The 22,279-nt window shown below is 41.1% G+C and overlaps 1 protein-coding gene across 2 annotated transcripts in view; it reads left to right on the top strand.

Moving 5' to 3' along the window:
• GRIN2A (glutamate ionotropic receptor NMDA type subunit 2A) overlaps positions 1 to 22,279 on the top strand; it is a 428,650-nt gene that overhangs the window by 288,057 nt on the left and 118,314 nt on the right. For both annotated transcript variants that reach the window (XM_031658495.1, XM_031658494.1), the window contains exon 5: positions 2,048 to 2,162. In XM_031658495.1, the coding sequence (XP_031514355.1) occupies positions 2,048 to 2,162 (115 nt within the window). The remainder of the gene's footprint in view (positions 1 to 2,047; positions 2,163 to 22,279) is intronic.

Genomic DNA, 22,279 nt, shown 5'->3' with positions numbered 1-22,279 from the left:
GCCAGTGTCTCTTTTTGAAATTTCTTGTAGCCTAGTTTTCTTCTTCTTCTTCTCCTTCTTCTCCTTCTTCTCCTTCTTCTCCTTCTCCTTCTCCTTCTTCTCCTTCTTCTTCTTCCTTCTTCTTTCTTCTTCTCCTGCTTCCTCCTCCTTCCTCCTCCTTCCTGTTTCTTCTTCTTCTTTTTTCTTTTTTTCTTTTTTTTTTTTTTTTTTTTTAACTTTTTAGTGTCTCTGGATGTTAATGGAATATGAAGCGAGAGACACAGTATCTTTCTGGGGAAGTCTTTGAATGCTTCAATCCACCATATTATATTTATCTTGTGTCTGCTAAGTGGCCACCACCATGTTGTCTCAGATGTCTTTAATGACATCACCTTTTTCTCAAACTGCAAGGAGAGTGGAACCCTTGGGGAACCTCTCACCTGAAATCTGGGAGATGAAGTCTGCCTTGGCTCCCTGAGTTCAGCCTGAGTATAGGCCAAGGTGGCTTTGAGGAGTGATGAGGGTATAAATGTTGTAAGGCAGACAGACGTTACCTGCAATGAAAACACCTAGACCAAAAGTTAAGTTTATACATGTTACATAAGGTAGATTCTAGGAGTCATCCTTGATGCCTCTTTCTCCCCTCCCCTCATCTAATCTTTCACTAAATGCCTCCTAAATATCTCTCCACTCAGTCTTGTTTGCTGTCGCTTTTTCTCTTCCTTCTTCTCTTCTTTGGCCACAACCAGAGTCAAAGCCACCATTATCTTTGACCTGGATTATAAGAATAGCATAAGTAGTCCCCCTCTACCTGCTCTGGTTACCCTCCAATCTGTTCACTACACAGTCTTCAACTAACATGATCTGTTACCTCTTTGATGTCACCCTTGCTTCTATGTCTTCCCATAGTTTTTGTTTGTTTATTTGTTTGTTTTTCTGAAACGGAGTTTTGCACTTGTTGCCCAGGCTGGAGTGCAATGGCAGGATCTCAGCTCACCACGACCTCCGCTTCCCGGGTTCAAGCAATTCTCCTGCCTCGGCCTCCTGAGCAACTGGGAATACAGGTGTACACCACTATGCCCAGCTAATTGTTTTGTATTTTTAGTAGAGATGGGAATTCTCCATGTTAGTCAGGCTGGTCTTGAACTCCCGACCTCAGGTGATTCCCCTACCTCAACCTCCCAAAGTGCTGGGATTACAGATGGGAACCACCGTGCCTGCACCTTTCCGTGGTTTTAAGACAGACATTTAACATAGTCTCTAAAATCCTGCACTTTCTGTTCCTATTCATCTTCTCAGCCTCGCCTGATCTCACATTTTCTTGTCTTTCTCTGCTTCAGCCTCACTGGTCTGCATTCAGTTCCTTGTATGCACACCACGGAGTCTTTGCACGTGTTGTCTCTTTTGCCAGTTTGTGTCTTTTCTTGCCTATGAATGCCAACTCATCCTTCAGATCAAGCTGCACTTCCTCAGCCTTGCCTCACCCCTATTTCACTTTCTTATAGCATACTCTCCTCTCCCTTGTAGCATTTGTCATAAATCTGTGATTAATTAATTAATGTCTATCCTCCCCCTTAGACCCTAAACTTCATGAGGGTAGGAATCATGTTCATCTTCTTGTTTACCCTGAATCAACTAGCTGAGTCCTGGCATGTAGCAAATGCTTAATATATATTAGTTGAATAAATAATGAATAATGGAATGTCGTTTTTTCAACACTGAATGCCATGTGTTTTATGAGCAAGCAGCTTCCTTCAGGGAAGCTTGTTAGAGTATAATAGAATGTGCTTTCAGATCTTCATATAAGAAGATCATTTGAATATAGGTGTATGGATCTGGCAGCACAAAAAACTTACATTCCACGTGTTAATTACAGTCAATTACTAAAGCATGGTCAACTAGCAATGGTTGCACGGGTATTAATACTTCTACGGAGAGGCTTCTTGTGATGAATATAGCTTTGTAAGTTTATAATTTTTCAGTATTCCATTAATGGTGGCATCTACTTAATTGTTTGATTGCTCTAATTATTTCCTAAAATTTTGTCTTTCTGTCTTCCCCTTTCTAGATTTATGGTCAATGTTACATGGGATGGCAAAGACTTATCCTTCACTGAGGAAGGCTACCAGGTGCATCCCAGGCTGGTGGTGATTGTGCTGAACAAAGACCGGGAATGGGAAAAGGTGAGCATCCTTCTGTGTGCTGAATGCAGGGGAGGGAAGAAAGCATGGGCAATAAAGGGGCTCAGAGTGCTTCTTTCTCCCACGCATTTCCTGTTGAGCTGCTCTAGATCCCATCTCACAGCCGAGAGCACGTCTTTCTTGCAACAAGGCCGACTAAATGTTTAAGGTGCAATTGGAATGCTTTCCCTGGGTGAACTGTGGTAATTGTGTGATGTTCTCTATGTCTGTTCTCAAATCCCAGTAGGATAGATCTGAACTTAGGATAATTTAAAGACAGTGAAGTTTGGGTTGCAGCATTACACTAGTAAGTGTTGACTACGTAGCAATGATCACACAAGTTTGCCTAAACTTCCTAATTGTGTACCATAGTCATTGCCATATGAATGAACCCTCTGTTTTTTCATGTACTTAGTCTTTCGCTTTAAATAAACTCATTTTAAAAACTTAAATGTATCACTTCTGTAAATCATGAGTTAGAGAGGGAGGTTATTTTTCTTATAAAGCATATTTTCAACTACATGTGTATTAGCTTTTGAAAAATACAAAAAAATCAGTGTGCAAAGAAAAACATCATCATCTTATGTACCATACACGTCGTGACCTGGGCCAGAGAGGAGAGACATCACAGGAAATTTACAGATGATCTCATACATACAATGACAATATCTGGTCCAGCTGCTCTCCCTCCTCCTCCATAATTAAATGCTTAAGTTAGTTGCTACAATTCCATATAAAGACTAGAATAAAAGAGATCAGAAAGCTATGTTGTTATGTTGTTATCTTATTTTTTTGTTTTTTTGTTTTTGACAATCATTGCATGACCTCTGAACTACTTTAGCATCTTGAAATTTATCGTCACTTAGTACATCAAATGGAGGCCTGAGTGACCCTAGAGGGAAGGAAGATATAGGATGTGCTGTGGGAGACATAATGTAATTGACTGAAATCAGGGGGAAATACTATGCAAACAAAAGCATTGACTTTGGGGAGACAATGACAGATTCCTAGAAAAGAACAGTGAGGAGGAAGCTTAGGAAAGTTTTGCATGCTACACCCAACAGCTGTAAAATGCACAGCCTTTCAAGTGCACATGGGAAATCCACCAAAGTAGACTACATTCTGGAGCATAAAGCAAAAGTCTCAATGTGTTTAGAAGAACTGAAATGATGGAGGCTGCATTCTTTGATCATAACAGCATTAAAATCTAGCAACAAAAATATATCTAGAAAATCCCCAAATGTTTGGAAATGGCAACACACTTCTAAACCACCTATAGGTCAAAGAAGAAATCAGAAAGACATTAGAAAATACTTTGTCCGGAATGATAATGAAAACACAAAATATCAAAATTTCAAGAATAAGATTGAAGGCATACTAAGAAATTCATAGCTTTAACTGCTTATAATATAAAAGGAAAGTGTGAATTCAGTGTCAGTGATTTAAGCTTATAAATTTAGAAGTTAGAAAAGAGCAAAGTAAACAAATGAAGTAGGAGAAAAAAATAATAAATACAGGAGTAAAAATCAACAAGGTGGAACACAAGCCATAGACAAAAATCAACAAAGCCAAAAGCTAGTTCTTTGAAATGACTAATAAAATTCATAATCCCTAGTAATAATGATCACACAAAAGAGAGAAAACACAAATAAGCCAATATTAAAAATGCAAGATGGACTATCACTTACACACACTACAGATCCTACAGGCATTAAAAAGATGAAAATAATATTATGAAAAATTTATGACAACAAATTTGACAATATAGATAAAATGGGCAGATTCTGAAGAAACAAAATTTTCTACAACTGACATGAAGGAATTGACAGTCTAAGTAGCTCAATATAGATAAAATGGGCAAATTCTGAAGAAACACAATTTTCTACAACTGAGATGTAGGAATTGACAATCTGAATAGCTCTTATTTGCTGAAAAACTGAAAATATACCTAAAAACTTTCCTATTTTAAAAAGACAAAAGAGAAACTCCTGGCCCAGATGGCTTTGCTTTGTACTATAACAAACATTTAAAAGAAATAACAGCACTCTATACAAAGTTTTTCAATATGTTACTAATCATAATCTAATAATATTTTTTAAAAAGGATAATACATCATGGATAAGTGGGAGCTATCTTAGGAATGCAAGATTCGTTTAACATTTAAAAATTAAATTAATTTACCATATTAACAAGAGCAAAGGGGGAAATATGGTCATTTCAATAGATGCAGAAAAAACATTTGACAAAATTCAATATCCAGTTATGATAAAGATGGTAAATTCCTCAATCTGATAAAGGGTATCTATGAAAAACCTATAATGTATAATATATATCTATTTATATATATTATGCATATAATATGTATTATATGCACATATGCATATCATGAGATTATTTGACAATTTTTAAGTTTTTCTATTCTAAGTTATGGTACTGTGCATAAAATATATATATTAAATAAGCTTATATCTTATTTAATGATGAAATAATGAAAATAGATCCACATAGGGACATTCAAATGATTTTTGATGAATGATTATGACAACAGGGAAAAGGAAAGTCTTTTTAATAAATGGTATTGGATTAACAGGCAATCTACATGGAATAAAAAAAAAAAACCTTGACCCATTGCTCACGTTAAGCACAAATAATTACTTGAAGTAGATTGCAGGCTTAAATGTAAAAGATAAAACTATAAACTTTGTAGAAGAAAATATAGGAGAATATTTTTGTGATCTGTGAGCCTCAGATTTCTTAAACCAAATATGAAAAACCATTCAGTAGTAGATAAACTGTACTTCATCAAAATTAAAAACTTTTGCTCATCTAAAGACATTGTTAGAAAATAAAAAAGAGAGCTGGGCATGGTGGCTCACGCTTGTAATTCCAGTAGTTTGGGAGGCCAAGGCAGGTGGACCACCTGAGGTCAGGAGTTTGAGACCAGCCTGACCAATATGGTGAAACCCTGTCTCTACTAAAAATACAAAAATTAGCTGGGCATGGTGGTATGCACCAGTGGTCCCAGCTAGTTGGGAGGCTGAGGGACAAGAATCACTTGAATCCAGGAGATGGAGGTTCCAGTGAGCCAAGATTGAGCTACTGCACTCCAGCCTGGGCAATAGAACGAGACTCCACCTCAGCCCCCCGAGTAGCTGGGATTACAGGTGTGTGCCACCACACCGGCTAATTTTTTATATTTTTGGTAGAGATAGAGTTTCACCATGTTGACCAGGCGGGTCTCAGACTCTTGACAAGTGATCCACCCGCCTTGGCCTCCCAAACTGCTGAGATCACAGGTGTGAGCCACGTTCCTGGCCAGAAACTGTGTGTTTTTTAAAAATAAATTTAGACATACACAGATCTTACCCAGCAATTTTACTCCTACTTATTTATCCCAAAGAAAGATAAACATATATCCAAAAAGTAATACTTGTACAAGAATGTTTATTGCAACTTTATTCATTATAGCAAAACATCAGAAATAATTCAAATGTCCATCAACAAGGAAATAGATGAACAAATTATGGTATATTAATAAAATAGAATGGCCTGGTAATATGTGCAACAACATGGATGAAAGAAAAACATTATATGGAACCAAAGAAAGACATGAAAGATTATATTGTGTGGTTCCATTTACATAAAGTTCAAGGAGAGGCAAACCTTCCCTATAGGGTTAGATACCAGAATAGTGGTTGCTTCTGTGGTTGAGTGCAGTTGACAGGACAGGGCACAGGGAATTTTCTGGAGTGATGGCAGTTATTTCCTATCTTGAACATTTGTCAAAAGGCGTTAAAGTATGACACAAGATCTTTTCATTTTGTTGTATGTCATTGTGCTTTATTAAAAAAAAAAAAAAAAACTAAATCTGTTCTGGGTATGGTGACTCACACCTGTAATCCTAGCGTTTTGGGAAGCCAAGGCAGTCAGATTGCCTGAGCTCAGGAGTTCAAGACCAACCTGGGCAACATGATGAAACCAGGTATCTACTAAAATACAAAAAATTAGCCAGGCATGGTGATGGTGCCTATAATCCCAGCTACTCGGGAGGCTGAGGCAAGAGAATCACTTGAACCTGGGAGGTGGAGGTTGCAGTAAGCTAAGATCGCACCACTGCACTTCACCCTAGGTGACAGAGCAAGACTTTGTCTCAAAACAAAACAAAATCTTAAATCCTTCAAATTGGGATAACCAGCACAATTAGCTAACAGTTTTCACAGCATTCATATTTAACCCCCTGACATGAATACCAATTATAATAACAATATGCATTGCTTATTGATCACTTCTTCTATTGATCCTTCAGTTGATCCACCAAAGCCCTGACTTCATGGTTTGTCTATTCATTTTTTCATTCAACAAATAGTTATTAAGTGCCTACTTTGTACCAGGCACTATTCTTGATGTTTGGAGTCCATCATAAACAAGAGAAAAAGTATTTTCTGTACTCAAGAAACTTAGATTCTAGTGTGTATATGGAGGAGATGGAGTAGGCTGGGATTCTATGGACTTCTGTCATGCTTAAGGAAAGTGTTAGCATCTAGTTCACTGTCCTTGATTTTAACCTCCTTTCTTCCCTCTTATATACCCTGTAGCCCACCATGCAAGTGATTTGCAACTCCATGAATGTATATACCGGGTTCCTTCATGCATTTGGGACTTTGAATATGCTTTTGTTGTTGTTGTTGCCTATAATGTTTTATTGTATCACTACTTTCTTTTATCCATATTTCAAATCCTGATTTTCTTTTCTCTTACACATATAAAGCCAAAATGCAATTCATGTTTTTTTCTAATCAGGCATAGGAGGTAGAGAATTGGAGCCTTTCTGCCTTATGTTGTTGGGTTTTAGGGTTTTCAACCTTTTGATGTTATACAATCTGCGATTCACTTTTGGAGCCGCCACATCATTCCCTTTGGTTGGTTTTAACCAGTCCTGGGGCAGGCTTGGCTCACACCTGTGAATTTTCTGTGCTACCTTAGAATCTGACTCATCTTCCAGGGAGCCGGTACACAAGGAGGCCACTGCAGTGCAGGTGACAGCTGCCCTTGATACACTCCATTTCCAAATACAGAAAATGCCTTTTAATATTTTGTGGGCCCTTCTTCAAATTCCTGTTGAAACATAGCAATTTCCCATAAAAGGCAGCTTGGGGAATTGCTGCTGAGTTGAGCTTAGAATGCACAAATGCTGCCTGTAGTTGTTCTATTCTCTTGGCACTCAGGGGATCTAGTGCTTCAGATATAACTCTGTGTGCTTCTGTCGCGAAGAAAGAGAAAGCCAGTGGAGCAGGTAAATACCAGTCATGTTATCCTTAAAGCTGCCCCCCAGCACTACACGCTGGTACAGCAGGTCAACAGAGGGGAAGGACTGCCGAGGAGGGAGCTGTTATTCTGGGACTCGGAGGCAATTTCTTTTCATCTCTGAGGTCACTCAGTGGCGTCACTGGAAGCAGCAGCGTGTAATGAGGGTGTCTGGGAAAACACGACAAGCCCTTAGAGGGGTGCTTGCTTTTTGCTTGGCCTTTGTATGTGGCTGGTGTGGATTATACAGACGCCGAGCACCAGGCCTGCCTGTATGCTGCAGACACAGAACTCAGGATGGAGCAGGCTTTCTCCTACAAATCGGGACTTTCATGCCTTTTCTCTCTCCCTTTTTCTTCAGTGATTTTGGTCTGCCTTGGAGTTTGATGAGTCCAAGGCTTCCCAGAGATGCTCAAAAACAAAACCCTAGATGCCTCAGCCTCAGCCTCAGCCTCAGAAGACCCTACAGCCTCAAATTCCTGGGCGTAAGGGGTCTTCCTGCCAATTAGCAGTCTAGGCCAGTACAACCAACGCCCTGTGTATGTCAGCTCTGTGGCCAGCAGTTCATTAGGTACCAGGAATGCTACAAGGATGCATAGGAAACCATCTCTCTTCTCAAGTAGCTCATAATAGAGAATTAAGCCAACCCTGGGACAACTGGATATAAGTGCTACTGGCCGTAGGACCATCCCCAGCACATAGGGGAGAGAAGGGTGAACTTGGCCCTGTCAAGAAATTCTCTAGCCAGGTGTAGTGGTTCACACCTGTAATCCCAGCACTTTGGGAGACTGAGGCAGGTAGTTCATGAGGTCAGGAGATGGAGACCATCCTGGCTAACATGATGAAACCCCATCTCTACTGAAAATACACACACACACAAAAATTAGCTGGGTGTGGTGGCGGGCACCTGTAGTCCCAGCTACTTAGGAGGCTGAGGCAGGAGAATGGCGTGAACACAGGAGGTGGAGCTTACAGTGAGCCGAGATCGCACCACTGCACTCCAACCTGGCTGACAGAGCAAGACTCCATCTCTAAGTGAGAATTTCTCACTTAGAAAAAATTCTTTTTAAAGCTAGAGGCATTGGAGTTGGGCCTTGAGTAATAAATTGGATTTCTCTAGGCTGAACTACTTATTCTACCTGAAAAAAAATGATTTGAGGATAATTCTATTTACCATTTTAGGGTTACAGTAGCTTTATTTTATTTTATTTTTTATTTATTTATTTAGAGACAGAATCTCATACTGTCACCCAGGCTGGAGTACAGTGGCACGATCTCGGCTCACTGCAACCTCCGTTTCCTGGGTTCAAAAAATTCTCCTGTCTCAGCCTCCTGAGTAGCTAGAGTTACAGACATGTGTAACCACTCCTGGCTAACTTTTGTGTTTTTAGTAGAGACGAGGTTTCACCATGTTGGCCAGACTGGTTTTGAACCCCTGACCTCAGGTGATCCACTTTGGCTTCCCAAAGTGCTGGGATTACAGGCATGAGCCACTGCGCCCAGCCTTACAATAGCTTTAAAATGAAAATATATGTGTGTTTATGCATACACCTATATACACATACAGGCTAGCTTTTAAAAATTTGTTTAAGTTAACAAAAATTGTATATAATTTTACTGCACATGATGTTTTGATATATTTGTACACTGTGGAAAAGCTAGATTGAACTAATTAGTGTATCCCAGACTAACTTTAAAAGAGATATATATATTGAGAAAGAGATATATAAATATTTTTGAAGTTTTGACTTCAAATATAAATAGGACAAAACACATAAATATTAAAGTAAAACAAGCATTTTATTCCCCAGAGAAGATCTAATTAAAGATGATACCGATGTTCAAGAAGACATAAGGGAGACCCTTCCTTGTGTCTTCCTGAAGGAAATGTCCCGTTCTCGCTCTGATGGGTCTGTTTTTCTTTTTGTTTTCATCACTCTGTTTACATTTGGTTTCAGGTGCATTTTGCACAGAAACATGACCAGATCTCTCCCTCCAGCCCAGATCTGTCTCATGACCTCCAGACTTGCCTACAGCACCCCATGTGGCTGACCCACAGACACCCAATATCATCTTGTCCAAAGCCAAACTCATCATCTTCCTCCCACGAATATGCTTATTCGCCCATGCCCCAACTCAGAAAACTGTCTTCTTATTCCCCAAGCCCTAGTATTCAGCTGTCACCTGCTCCTGATGTTCCTGCCCCTTCAAACATTTTTCCTCTTTGTCAAGGACACCCTTTCCATTGATTCTGTATCTGGATAGCTCAAAGTGGGTCTGCCCTTTTGCACTTCATTTCTGCAGACCTGTATACTAACTCGTAAGAGTGTTAACAGCTTGCTTTGGCATTGTTTGTTTGCCTATTCATCTTTGCTTAGACTAGAAGCCCCAACAGGGGAAGGTCTGTTCCTTTCGTCTGTGTTTTTTCAGCTTCACCACAAGGGTTTGGGCCTAGTGCACAAATGGACCCCTCTATGATCTGTTGGTATCGACGACTTCAGCCGCCATTTATTAAGAGCTACTCTGTATCAAAAACTATGCTGAGAATTTTACATTCGTGATCTCATTTAGTCATCTAAGTAGGTATTCATTTAATGGCTCTTCTAAAGTAGGTATTTTTCTCCCTGCTTCAGAGATGGAAATTCTGGTTCAGAGAAGCTAGTGACCAGCTTCAGATCCCCCAGCTGGTGTGTGATGGTAGAAGGATGTAAGTGGAGGTCTGCCTGACCCCAAAGGCTGTGTTCGCCACCACTACATCATGTGGAACAACTGGCAGTGGGGAGGAGGTATTCTAGAGGAGAAATTTAGGGAGTTCCTCCTACCCTTAGAAAGGTGTCTGCTTCCTTTCCTCTCACTGAAGGCAGTAGATTCAGCCTGAACCCAGCTAATGAGAACTCAGGGTATAGGCATTTATTGCATCTCCCAGACCTTGTAATTTTTAATTTTTTTTAGAGACATGGTCTCACTCTGTTACCAAGCTGGAGTGCAGGCACAATCATACCTCACTACAGCCCCAAATTCCTGGGCTTAAGGGGTCTTCCTGCCTCACCCTCCCAAGTAGCTGGGGACACAAGTGCACACCACCTTGCCTGGCTAATTTTTATTTTTTTTGCAGACACAAGGTCTCGCTATGCTGCCCAGGTTGGTCTCAATCTCCTAACCTCAAACAATCCTCCCATCTTGAGCTCCCAGAGTGCTGGGATTACAGGCATGAGGCACCGCACCTGGCCCCTTCTATTTTTTGGTCTACAGTAGTTTCATCTTCCAATCTGTCTCATTAAGGGAGGGGATGCACCCCGTATGTTGTGTCTTGTGTGAAATAAAGTAGATTCCAGTTATAGGATTCCTAGTACAGATATGATAAAGGAGATCTTACAAAAGCTGTGATTATTCTCTTGAGTCTGTGGTTCTGACTGTGGCGTATCAATGTGCTATCAGGTCTAGTGAGGCATGGTGATGCATGGAGTGCAATTATTACATGATGTGATTTTTAATTATAGAATGCCATAGCTCCCTCCTATCTAAATTATTGTATTTTAACTTTCCCATCACTACTACTACATTTAGCCTAGAAGGGCCCAGTGAGTGTCAAGATCTCAATAAAACATGCAGGTTATTAGTGTGAGTTTGCCCCTGTGTTTGTGTGTGTGTATGAGATATCAGCAGTCTTCAAAAAAGTTCATCCAGCCAAAGGATGGAAGTATTTTTGCAAACATGGTTCTTGACTTCTGCGCACACATTCCAGTGAAGATTATGTAAAAGAAATCATGAAGAAAAATTGTAGTTGTGAGGACACCCTGTAAATGACAATTGATAGAATGATTATGTGGATTGCTAAAATTGAAGTGCATTGTGACACATTCTACCAGCAGGCAGAAACATATTACAACTCACTTTGCTTAGAAAGATAATAGCAACCCATTGGTAAAGCCATGAATTCTGACCACGGCTAGCACTGAGAGCTCACGGTGTGTTTTCAGTTTCTCCTTTACTATTATATCTCTGTCAATAGCAGAGGCTCAATAAGTATTTGTAGAATAAATGGAAAGGCCCTTTTCCCCATTAACTTCCCCAAGTGAGGAGCATCTTTCATTATGGTCATTTTATACCTGTGGTTCCTTGGGCTACCTAGATTAGAATCACCTTGGGAAAAATGTAAAGGCCTTAGCCCTGCCTCAAATCTATGGAATCAGCATTTCTGATTCTGAATCTGCATGTTTTTTTTAAGCCTCCCTAGTGATTCTCATGCCCATTAAAGATGTAAACCTACTGCTTTAGGGCATGGACTTACTCTGTGTAACCCTGAAATGCTTTTATCTAGGTCATCCTGTTATCAAGATTCTTGCTTAGCTTTTGTGCCTCTTTCTTCCTTTGGAATACACAGCTCAGTAGCAGTGCTTAGGCGAAACTATAGAGGGAAAAGAAAGAAGGAATTTGGAGTCTTGTTGCATCTTGAATAATTTGTGGTAAATGAGAGAATAACAAGGCAAAATAAAACGCTGTTTATAGATGTAGCTCAGTACATGTTATCTAGATTTTTCTCAATAAATATTAAGTTATTAAATGATTTTTTGTTAACATTTTGTCCCATCAACAGAGATAATAGAACTTAGGTTGCTATATAATCCATATTTATTCACACACTTATTTGATCAAAGAAAATTTCTGAGCACCCACTATGTGCAAGTCATATCTGAGGGTTGCAAAGCAGATAAAACATCTGGTTTTAGAATCTAACAGGGCCCTAAGAGATGCTCATAACTGCAGGAGAACATGTGAAGTGCCATAAAGATGTTTTGGAAACTCCAGGGTATTTAGAGAAGAGAGATGTTATAGGGAGGCAGAAGAATCAAGGGCGTTTGTATGGAGGACTTCTCGTTTGAACAAGGTCTCAGAGAATAAGCAAGATTTGGATTTCTGAATATGTGTGAGAAGGCCATTCCATGTCTTCTCACACATACGTGGGAAGATTGAAAGTCAGGTTCAGAGGCAAGAGTGCCCAAGACCCATCTGGAGAAGAGTTCAATGTGATTGAAACATAGCTGTGTGGTATGCAGAATTCTAAGAATGGTCTCCAATGACACTCGTCCTTTTCTAAGCCTCTCCTCTGGGAGTATGTGATATGATGAGCTGTCACTCCTGTGGTTTTATTAGGCCACATGGCAGAAAGGACTTCTCAGTTGACTTCGAGTTACTCAAAAGGGAGATTATTGGGGCGGGCCTCACCCAATCACATGAGCCCTTTAAAAGTAGAATGTTTTGTGCAGCTATTAGGTTGGTGCAAAAGTAATCACGGGTTTTGCCATTTAAAAAGAAAATAGTGAAAACTGCAGTTACACTTGCACAAGCCTAATAGTTGCAGAAAGAAATTTGGAGTGTGAGAAGGCTTAGTCTGATTTCTACAATTGAGGATGGAGGGGGCTCCATGATAAGGAATACAGGAGCCTCTGGGCATTGAGATCAGTCCCTAGCTGACCTCAGACATATAACCCCAAGGAGCTGAGCTTGCCCAACAATCTGAGTGAGCTTGGAAGTGGATTCTTCCCAGATCCTCCAGATATGAGCCCAGCCTGGGTAGGGCCATGATTTTGGCCTTGTGACACCCGGAGCCAAAACCCAGCTGAGCCCACTAGGACTTCTGACCTGCAGAACTGTGAGATCATAAATAGGTGTTGTTTCAAATGGCTAAGTTTGAGGCAATTTGCTACACAACAATAAAAGACTACTACAAATCTTTTGAAGGAAACTTTATGGGGGTAAAGGACTATGCTAGAATTTGAATGATAGGTTATGGCACTTAATTCAGTAATCTTCAGGGCACTTTTGAAGAGCATGAGATGAGAGAACAACATAAAAAAATAATAATCACTCACATTTATTTAACATTTATTAGGTGCTAAGCATACATCTAATCCTCATATCAGGACTGTAATACAGATACAACTATTACCCTCTTTTGTAAATGGAGGGAATGAAGCTCAGAGAAATTCAGTAACTCGCTCAGAGTCACAGAGCTAGTAACTTTCAAAGCCAGGATTTGGAACCCAATCATCTGCACTCTTAAACATGAACTACACTGCTTCTTTAAAAGGAAAATGGTGATTGTCAAGAATCTGGGAAATTTTCTAAGGGCCTATTTAAGTGGCTTGGGCTAGAGGGAACAGAGATGTGGGGAGGAATAGTGGCCACGGAATCTGAGAGAAATTTCAGAAACAGAACTGAAAGTCATGGCATTTGCTGCACTGATTCTCCAGGAGATGCATGACAGAGGGGAATGAGATAGATTAAAAGAAATTTTTCTTTAGGTATTAAGTCTCTAATTAGGTATATTCAGATTAGGTATTTCTAGAAGAGCTTTGCTATGCCTGTAAATAACATTGTTCATCTCTCACCCTTCCCTGTCATCCTCCTTCCTTTCCTCTCTTCTTTTCTTTTCTTCTCCCAAATCCATATTTAAAGGCAAGTTCCTTTTTATAAAATGGATTTGGTAATATCAACCTTAGCAGAGTCTGTGTGGAATTTAATTTGTTTCCTTATATAATGATCATTAAGTTTCTTAAATAATGTGAGCCATAGAGAGGGAAAATTGAGGCATTACAAAACATTTAAAATTATCCGTGCATCAGGATTTAGCAAAGGTGAATATAAATAAAATAATCATCTGACTTCCCTAGAGTCACGCATAGTGACTATTTTAAATACTCACACAGTACAATATGTTAGGTCACAGTGAGGAAAATATAGTAGATCTCTAGCAAATTAACACATTCAACTGAAATAAGTGATGCCATCTCCTAAAGCATGTGTGCGTGTGTGTGTGTGTGTGCATGTGTGTGTGTGTGTCTGACTTGCACTGGTTCTTTTGTTGTTGCTGTTGTTGTTGCAGTTGTAACCCAACTCCAAAAAGAACAGCAGTTGAACAGGCGCTCTCCTGCGGAGCAACATTCTGCTGAAAGTTTTTCAGATTTGAGAAGTTAAAACAAAAAAAAATGCAGTTCCTAGAAAAGACATCTCTACGGGAACATACGTTGACAGGGATACTGATGATAAAGATGATTGATGATGGTGGCGATGATGATTGATGATGGTGATGATGGTGATGTTCTTGATGGATGGGATGATCATGAGGGCAGCAGCTACCATTAGTTGAGCTCCCACTATGTGTCAGACACCATGCAGAGTGTTTTCAATGCATAATCTTGTCTCATAATCAGTCTCCCAACATTCTCTGTATTTTCTCATATCTAAAAGGGAGGCAATAATAGTACTTGCCTCCTAGGTTGTTAGGATAATTAAACAAGGTAATATATCAGGTGCTTAGAACACTGACACATAGATGCCAGTTCCAAGTATAATTATTTCTATCCTCATGTTATAGGAGATAAATTGGAAGCAACATGGGTTGAATGACTTGTCCAAGGTCATACAGTGGTAAAGGCAGGACTTCAGCTCAAGCAGTATTTCAATAGAGTCAGAGTCAAACATTCGGTCATACGGAATATCCATCTCCACCCCAGTCACAACCCCAAATTGTTAAGGATCTCTCTGAGGGTGATGGGAGCATGATTAAGCTGACAGGTTGTATAAATGTAAGACAAAAGCTGCACCCTTGCTAGTTTTCCATTGCCATCAATTATGAAAATGAGTGAATAGATTATTTAAATGATCTCAGATGAGTAAATTATTCAAAGAGCCTCTCAGAAGTATTTCTAGAAACTCCTAAGTAGACCGACAAAAACCATTTTGATTTTCTGACAGGGTCATCTGCTCATCTGTGTTGTAGAGGAACACAAAGCCCTGAGGAAGCAAGGAAAGTGGGAGAGAGAGAGTGGGGAGGAGTGGGGGGGAGAGGGAGGCAGGGAGAGGGTAGGAAGGGATAGCAGGACACGGAGGGGGAATGGGGGAGAGGGAAAGAGGAGGAAAGAGTAAGGGGGAGAGTGAGAGAGGGAGGGGGAGAAAAGAGGGGAGAGGGAGAGGAAGGGAGGGAGAGGCAGAGAGGTGGGAAAGGGAGGGGAATAAATAGAGAGGGGTTGGAGAGGGGGAAGAGAGATCGGGAGAAGGGGAGAGACTGAGAGAGAGAGAGAGAGAGAGAGAGAGAGGAAGATGGAGTTGGGGAGAGGAAGGGGGAGAGAGAAGGGAGAAGAGGAGATGAGGGAGAGTGACAGAACAAAGAAACAGTGAACTTTAAGGCAAATTTTCTTTTCTAACTATATTCCCTGGAATGCTGATTCCTTTCAGAACCTTGAGTGCCGCCAGGATCTCTGGGTGGGTGGGGGGCTTACGAGGTAAGACCCAGCTTCACCTGGAGATGGCAAAGCTTCATCTGATTGATATGTTGAGGTTCAAAGTGAGCTTCCATTTGGGGAAAAATAAAATATTTCTAAAACAAGTTTGAAAGCAAGTAGAGGAAGGGGATCCACTTTAGTAATTGTCTGAATATGACGTAAATAAATAGTAAGCATTTGTTGAGCACCTATTCTATACCAAACCTTACAGTATGCCCTTTTGTACTTATTGTTTCACTTTAGCCACATAATTACCCTATGAAGTGAGTCTCTGATTTCATATTTGAGTCATGCAAACTTACAGATATTCTATGATTTTAAAAAAATTAATAACTGAGAAAAGATTCAAATTTAGGTCTTGTGAATCTCCAGGTTTGGTGCTTATTCCAGTACTTTGCATAGTTCCTAGGATGAATGATGGAAATTTTCATATAGGATCTGGAGATTTGTAGGGATAGTATCTGCCTTGGAGGTTGAGTGGAAGTTGGGGGCATGAAGATACCTAGGCTTTTGTGTGGACTTAACTCTTATTCTTTAGGACAAAGTAACTATAAACTATGACTGTCTCTGATGGGATTGAACCATTTTCCCATCCATTTATCTACCCATCCACCCAGCTAGTCATCCAAAAATTAATCATCTAATAAACCATCCATCCATTCATCAACCCATCAGACCAACTGTAATTCATCCAGCCATATGGTCATCCATTCATTCTTGAACCCACCCACTTACCCACTATTGATCTGTTTACCAAGCATTCACTGATTACTGACTCAGTGCCAGGCCTGTGGTAGGTACAGATGAAGCAGAGATGACTAATAAAATATCCCTGGGATTTTAGGGAATGTTGGGGTGATCAGACCCAACACCAGGCGATGGGGGCTACAAAGTCCAGCGGAGTCGAAGGAATGAGAAAAGACAGGTTAAGAGTACATAAGGTGGGTCCAGGGGGCCAATGCTAGTATGGAGGCTGTGAAGACCCTGAGCTCTGGAAGCCCACAGTATTTATTGGTGATCAAACAAAGAAGCAGGTGGTGAGGACATGCAGATGTGGGGGTAAACAGGTGAGGATGTGAGGATGTAGGGGTAGAAAGGTAGCAGTGCATCAAGCGTAGCTGTGACAGTTTAGCATTTTCTTTGATGCATATGTAATATGCTCTGCTACCTGAAGTAATGGAGAACATATTTACGAGCCTGGGAGAGTAAGAAGCAAGGAGCCAGCAAGTCTATGCACATTCCAGAGGCCCTGAGGGATTTTATGCCCTGAGTCTTGGATTGTGTCCAAGCCATGAGGGGTTTTATGCCCTGGGCTTAGATTGTGGTGCAGCAGGGCAGCCTTCCACCCTGTGGCACAGAGCTTGGTGTTCCAAAGGCCATGAGGGGGTTTAGACCCTGGCCCCAGGACATGTTCCAAGACTCTTTTACATTGTGACAGACAAGCTAGTCCTGCCTCAGCTCTTCTACCAACAGGGAACTTATAACGTAGTGGGAGAGACAGGGAAATGCACTGCTAGTTAGGGCATTGTGAAATGAGCGGGAACAGGAGAGGTGCACATGGCACACTGTGACAACTACTCCAGCCTGGGCACTGGGGAGGTGAAAAGACTTCCTGAAAGACCTAAGCTAGGACCCAACTCCTAAAGGATAAAGAAGAGTTATCCAAAGGGTGACAGTCATCTGATCCATTCTAGTAACTGAACCACAAACATTATTTTTCTTTATTTCTCATTGCATCTGATAGCAGCAGCTAGATTTTTTCCCCCTACCCCACCCACAATTACCAGAGTTCAGTGGCTGCTGTCTGGACCTGTTTCTCATTTTCTTTCCATTGTCTCTGTTCTATTATTTCCCCATTTGCCTGCTGATGGAACAGACAAGAAGGACATCTGTCCCTAAGAAAAGGGACAGAACAGGGAGGTGCTGCCCCCAGCAATCTGTTTCTGGCTACAAGTGGTTCTGTCAGGCTGCCTCTGTAGCTACAGTTTGGTTTCCTCATCTGTGCCATTGGCAGCAGAAGCTTCCCATTCCACCACCCTGTTTTTCTTGGCATCGGAACCTGGCTTGGAACAGGGGGAGAAATAGACATAAAAAGAGGTTGCATATTCTCAGCATTGATCTCTAAGCTGTGGAGGATTTAATGTGCTTTCTAGACTCTTAAGACCTTTTACCTTGAGAGAATTATCCATATTTTATATAAAAAAAAAGATGATGATAATTGTGGCCTATGGGCTATAGATTCACTACTTTGATTCCCCCACAAACACTTTTGTAAGAGATGGGAGGCTGCAGTGAGGAGCCACTTGTAGTCCCAGCTACTTGTGGGGGCTGAGGCCAAATAATTGCTTGAGCCCAGTAGGTCAAGGCTTCAGTGAGCCATGTTCATGCCACTGCACTCCCTGGAGTGGCTCACTGCAGGCCTTGACTTCCTTGACTTGAGCAATTATCTGGCCTCTGCCCGTCAAGTAGCTGGGACTAGAGGTGTGTGCCACCACACCTGCCTAAATTTTTTTGTTTGTGTTGTAGAGACATGGTTTTGCCAGATTGCCTAGACTGGTCTCAAACTCCTGAGCCCAGGCAATCTGCCTGCCTTGGCCTCCTGAAGTGCTGGGATTACAGGCGTGAGCTACCGCGCCCAGCCTTGATCCTCTTTTAACAGACATTGAAGATGAGTACGATCACTCCTTCCCCCTCCCTCCAGTTACATATGAAGACAGTGAGGCTCTAAGATGATTGCTGATTTGCCCAAGGTTACAAAACAAGTATATGGCAAAGTCTAGATTCTAGCTTAAGTCTGCCAGACTGCAAAGTCCATTTTGTTTCTACAGTACCTTATGGTAGAGATGGGTGTTATTTGTATATCAGTAGTGAACGCTGTCAGTGCTTTAATCAGGAAAACTCCTGTTGGGGGTCCCCTCATCCCTGCACAATTGATGTGCCCCCAGCATTGGCAAGAAGGACTATTACAGGTACAAGATTCCCCGCTGAACCACATGTCTCTTTCTGAGCTCGGCTCAGAGCATCCCGCTGAGCTGTATGCAAATCTGCCTCCTAATCAGTCTCTTGCATCTTTGTGCAAAACGAATCAGCATTCCCCTGCACATCTGAAGATGTAAATCGGTCCCCACCCCTGCAGTAAACTGTTCCTTTATTCCTTATTACTCCACCATATGGTTAGTTATCTAGCCATTGTCTTTTGAAAACGTGCTTTAAAACTCATCAAAATCATATTCCTGGAGTCTATATTCCTTCTATTTAAATTATAATTCTGCAAATTAGAAAGACTGAATGGGCCTGTTTGAGATGGGAAGAGTAGAGGCTGAGCCATCTTGATTTCCCCGGATGTGAAGAAAGACTCCGTCGGAAATGCCCATGAGAAAAAAATCTAAAGTTGGGGGAAAAGCAAGGGAATCAACTCTTACGTCCTTGAAGGGAGTTGTAGGATGACTCAGAGAAACCAATGGCCTCTCACTTATGTTGTCTTTAACTTTATTTATTTATTTATTTATTTTTGAGACAGAGTCTCGCTCTGTCGCCCAGGCTGGAGTGCAGTGGCACGATCTCGGCTCACTGCAAGCTCCGCCTCCCGGGTTTACGCCATTCTCCTGCCTCAGCCTCCCGAGTAGCTGGGACTACAGGTGCCCGCCACCACGCCCGGCTAATTTTTTTGTATTTTAGTAGAGACGGGGTTTCACGGTGTTAGCCAGGATGGTCTCGATCTCCTGACCTTGTGATCCGCCCACCTCGGCCTCCCAAAGTGCTGGGATTACAGGCGTGAGCCACCGCGCCCGGCCGTTGTCTTTAACTTTAAAATTGAAACAAACAAATTTGAATCAAAAGAACCCTAATTCCTATTGATTCCCACCCTGCTGGCCTCTATGTGATCTCGCAGATTATAGCTGATGGCATATTTTTTCCTTCCACAATTAAAGTGTGTTTGAAGAAACTAGGACAGGCCAATCTAACATAGGAAAGGGAGGCAACAATTAGTTTTGGGTATCAGATCCTGGCATCCATGCTGTATACAGGGAAAGCAGAAACATTTAGCTGCTTTTACCAGGTGAAGAGACTGAGATTCAGAGAAGAGACTTGTTCAACCTTCTTCTGCAAGAATTGTAAACATCTCACTCCACTTTTTTGTTTTGCTTTGTTTTCTCTAAGACCAAGAAAGATTCCACAGATGTTTCTTTTCTGTTTGTTTGTTGTTGTTGTTATTGTTGTTTAGAGATGGGGGGGTCTCACTTTGTTTCTCAGGCTGGTCTCAAACTCCCAAGTTCAAGGGATTCTCCTGCCGCAGCCTCCCAAAGTGCTGGGATTACAGATATGAGCCACTGCACCCAGTCTCACTCCACCTTTGGCATTCAAGTTGGTAACTTGAATCAACACAGCAAGATTTGGATGTTTTTTTTTGTTTGTTTGTTTTGTTTAAATGTATGGGGTACAAGTGTAATTTTGTTACATGCATAGATTGTGTAGTGGTGATGTCAGGGCTTTTTGAGTATCCATCTCACAAATAACATACATTGTATCCAGTAAGTAGCCTTTCATCAGCCTCTTTCCTCAACCTCCTCCCTCACACCCACTTCCCTTTCTGAGTCTCCATTGTCTATCATTACACATTCTGCATCTAAGTTTATGCATTATTTAGCTCCCACTTACAAGTGAGAACATGCAGTATTTGTCCTTATTTCTTTTTCTTTCATTCATTCTTTTTTTTTTAACCCCTGACACAGGGTCTTGCTTTGTTGCCCAGGCTGGAGTATAGTGGTGCAATCACAGCTCACTGCAGCCTCAAACTCCTAGGCTCAAGTGATCTTCCCACCTCAGCCCCACAAGTAGCTGGGACTATAGGCACATGCCACCATGCCTGGCTAGTTTTTCTATTTTTGTTTTGTTTTGTTTTTGTAGAGATAGGTTTTTGCCATGTTACTCAGGCTGGTCTCAAACTCCTGAGCTCAAGTGATTCCTCTACCCCTCCACTTGGCCTCTTTAAGTGCTGGCATTAAAAGCATGAGCTAGTCTGGCCTAGTATTTGTGTTTCTGTGTCTGAGTTGCTTCACTTATGATTGTGGTCTCCAGTTCCATCCATGTTGCTGCAAAAGACGTGATTGGATTCTTTTTTATGGCTAAATAGTATTCCATTGTGTATATACACCACATTTTCTTTATCCAGAGATTTGAGTTTCATTACCAAAATGACTTGGAGGATTTGCATTAAGGCATTGTCATCTCATTGAAAACGGATGAGGATTCAAAAATTACAGATGGGACATCTATCAAGTCATACTATAAATCAGTGGGGACAAAAGCTGGAAACACATGGTCTGATCAGAAGCCCAAAATACAAAGTCAATGCCAAGAGATAAAGTGACTGGTCTGTGCAGACAAAGAGAGAACAGCATCGTGGTCAAGAGAGATGGGCTGGTGCCTTCCTCCCCTGTTTCACTGAGCATGGCACCGGTTAGGGGAGCTGAGCTATCTTGGGGTAAAGAGTGAGTTTGATCAACATTTACGCTGTTGAGTCTGGCCAAGGGTAAGAGTTGTGAGACTCAGGCTAACTCTGGAAATTCATCATTCTTTGTTTCCAACAGCAACATGGAGCTAATGATAATACCCACCCCTTGGGGTTCCTGTGAGGATATTAAAGCCACCATTTATTAAATGCATTTTGTAAGTCAGAACTTTAGATGCACAATCTCTCTTAACTCACACAAAATCCTGATGATATTGGTACTATTATTGCCCCTGTTTTATAAATGAGAAATCTCAGGAACAGCAAACAAGTTAATTTCCGCTAACCTGAACCGTATTCTGAACCCCATTTGTCTGACTCCAAAGCCCATGCTTTGACTGCTGACTTCTGCTGCTTTCTTCAATCAAATTCTACAATGCAGGTGAAATCATGCCATGTTGTGGGAGATGGAGAATTTAAGTGGGAAACAAATGGAGCTTAGTTTTCCTGTATCATTCCAAAAAAAAAAAAAAAAAAAGCCTAATAGTTTTTAAACTCTGACTCCATCACAGGTCCTGAGCCAACCACATTATGTACACTACCACATTTTATGTTCACTGCAACCCCAAATGGTACGTATTATTTTATAGATGAGAAAAATGAGGACCAGAGAAGTGAATTAATTGGAACATGGTCACCCAGCCGCTTCATAGCTCAGAGGCATCATAAATGATATACATGCCAAGTATCTAGCATGAGACCCGGAACATGGCTAGAAAGATCTTAATAAACAGGAACTATTATGCATATACAAAGTGCGATCTAGACTGTAGACTTCTAGACTTTTAAATGGCACTATTAGGGTTGTTTTACCTTTTTTTTTTTTTTCTCATTTTCAGTGGATTTCTAAAAGTCTATTGCCAGCATTCTCTTTTCTCAAAGGACCTGGGTCCAAAGTTTTAGAGACAAGCCTCTTCAAGGAGTTCTTTAAGTCCTGCATATGTATGAATATATTGCAGCACATACAGTTAAGCAAGTCCTCGTCCAGGAGCCAGAAAACTGTTTCTGGTCCTTTCACA

This window comes from Papio anubis, chromosome 18 (assembly GCF_008728515.1).
Source record: "Papio anubis isolate 15944 chromosome 18, Panubis1.0, whole genome shotgun sequence".
NCBI lineage: Eukaryota > Metazoa > Chordata > Mammalia > Primates > Cercopithecidae > Papio > Papio anubis.
This window is presented reverse-complemented; position numbering and strand designations above follow the sequence as displayed.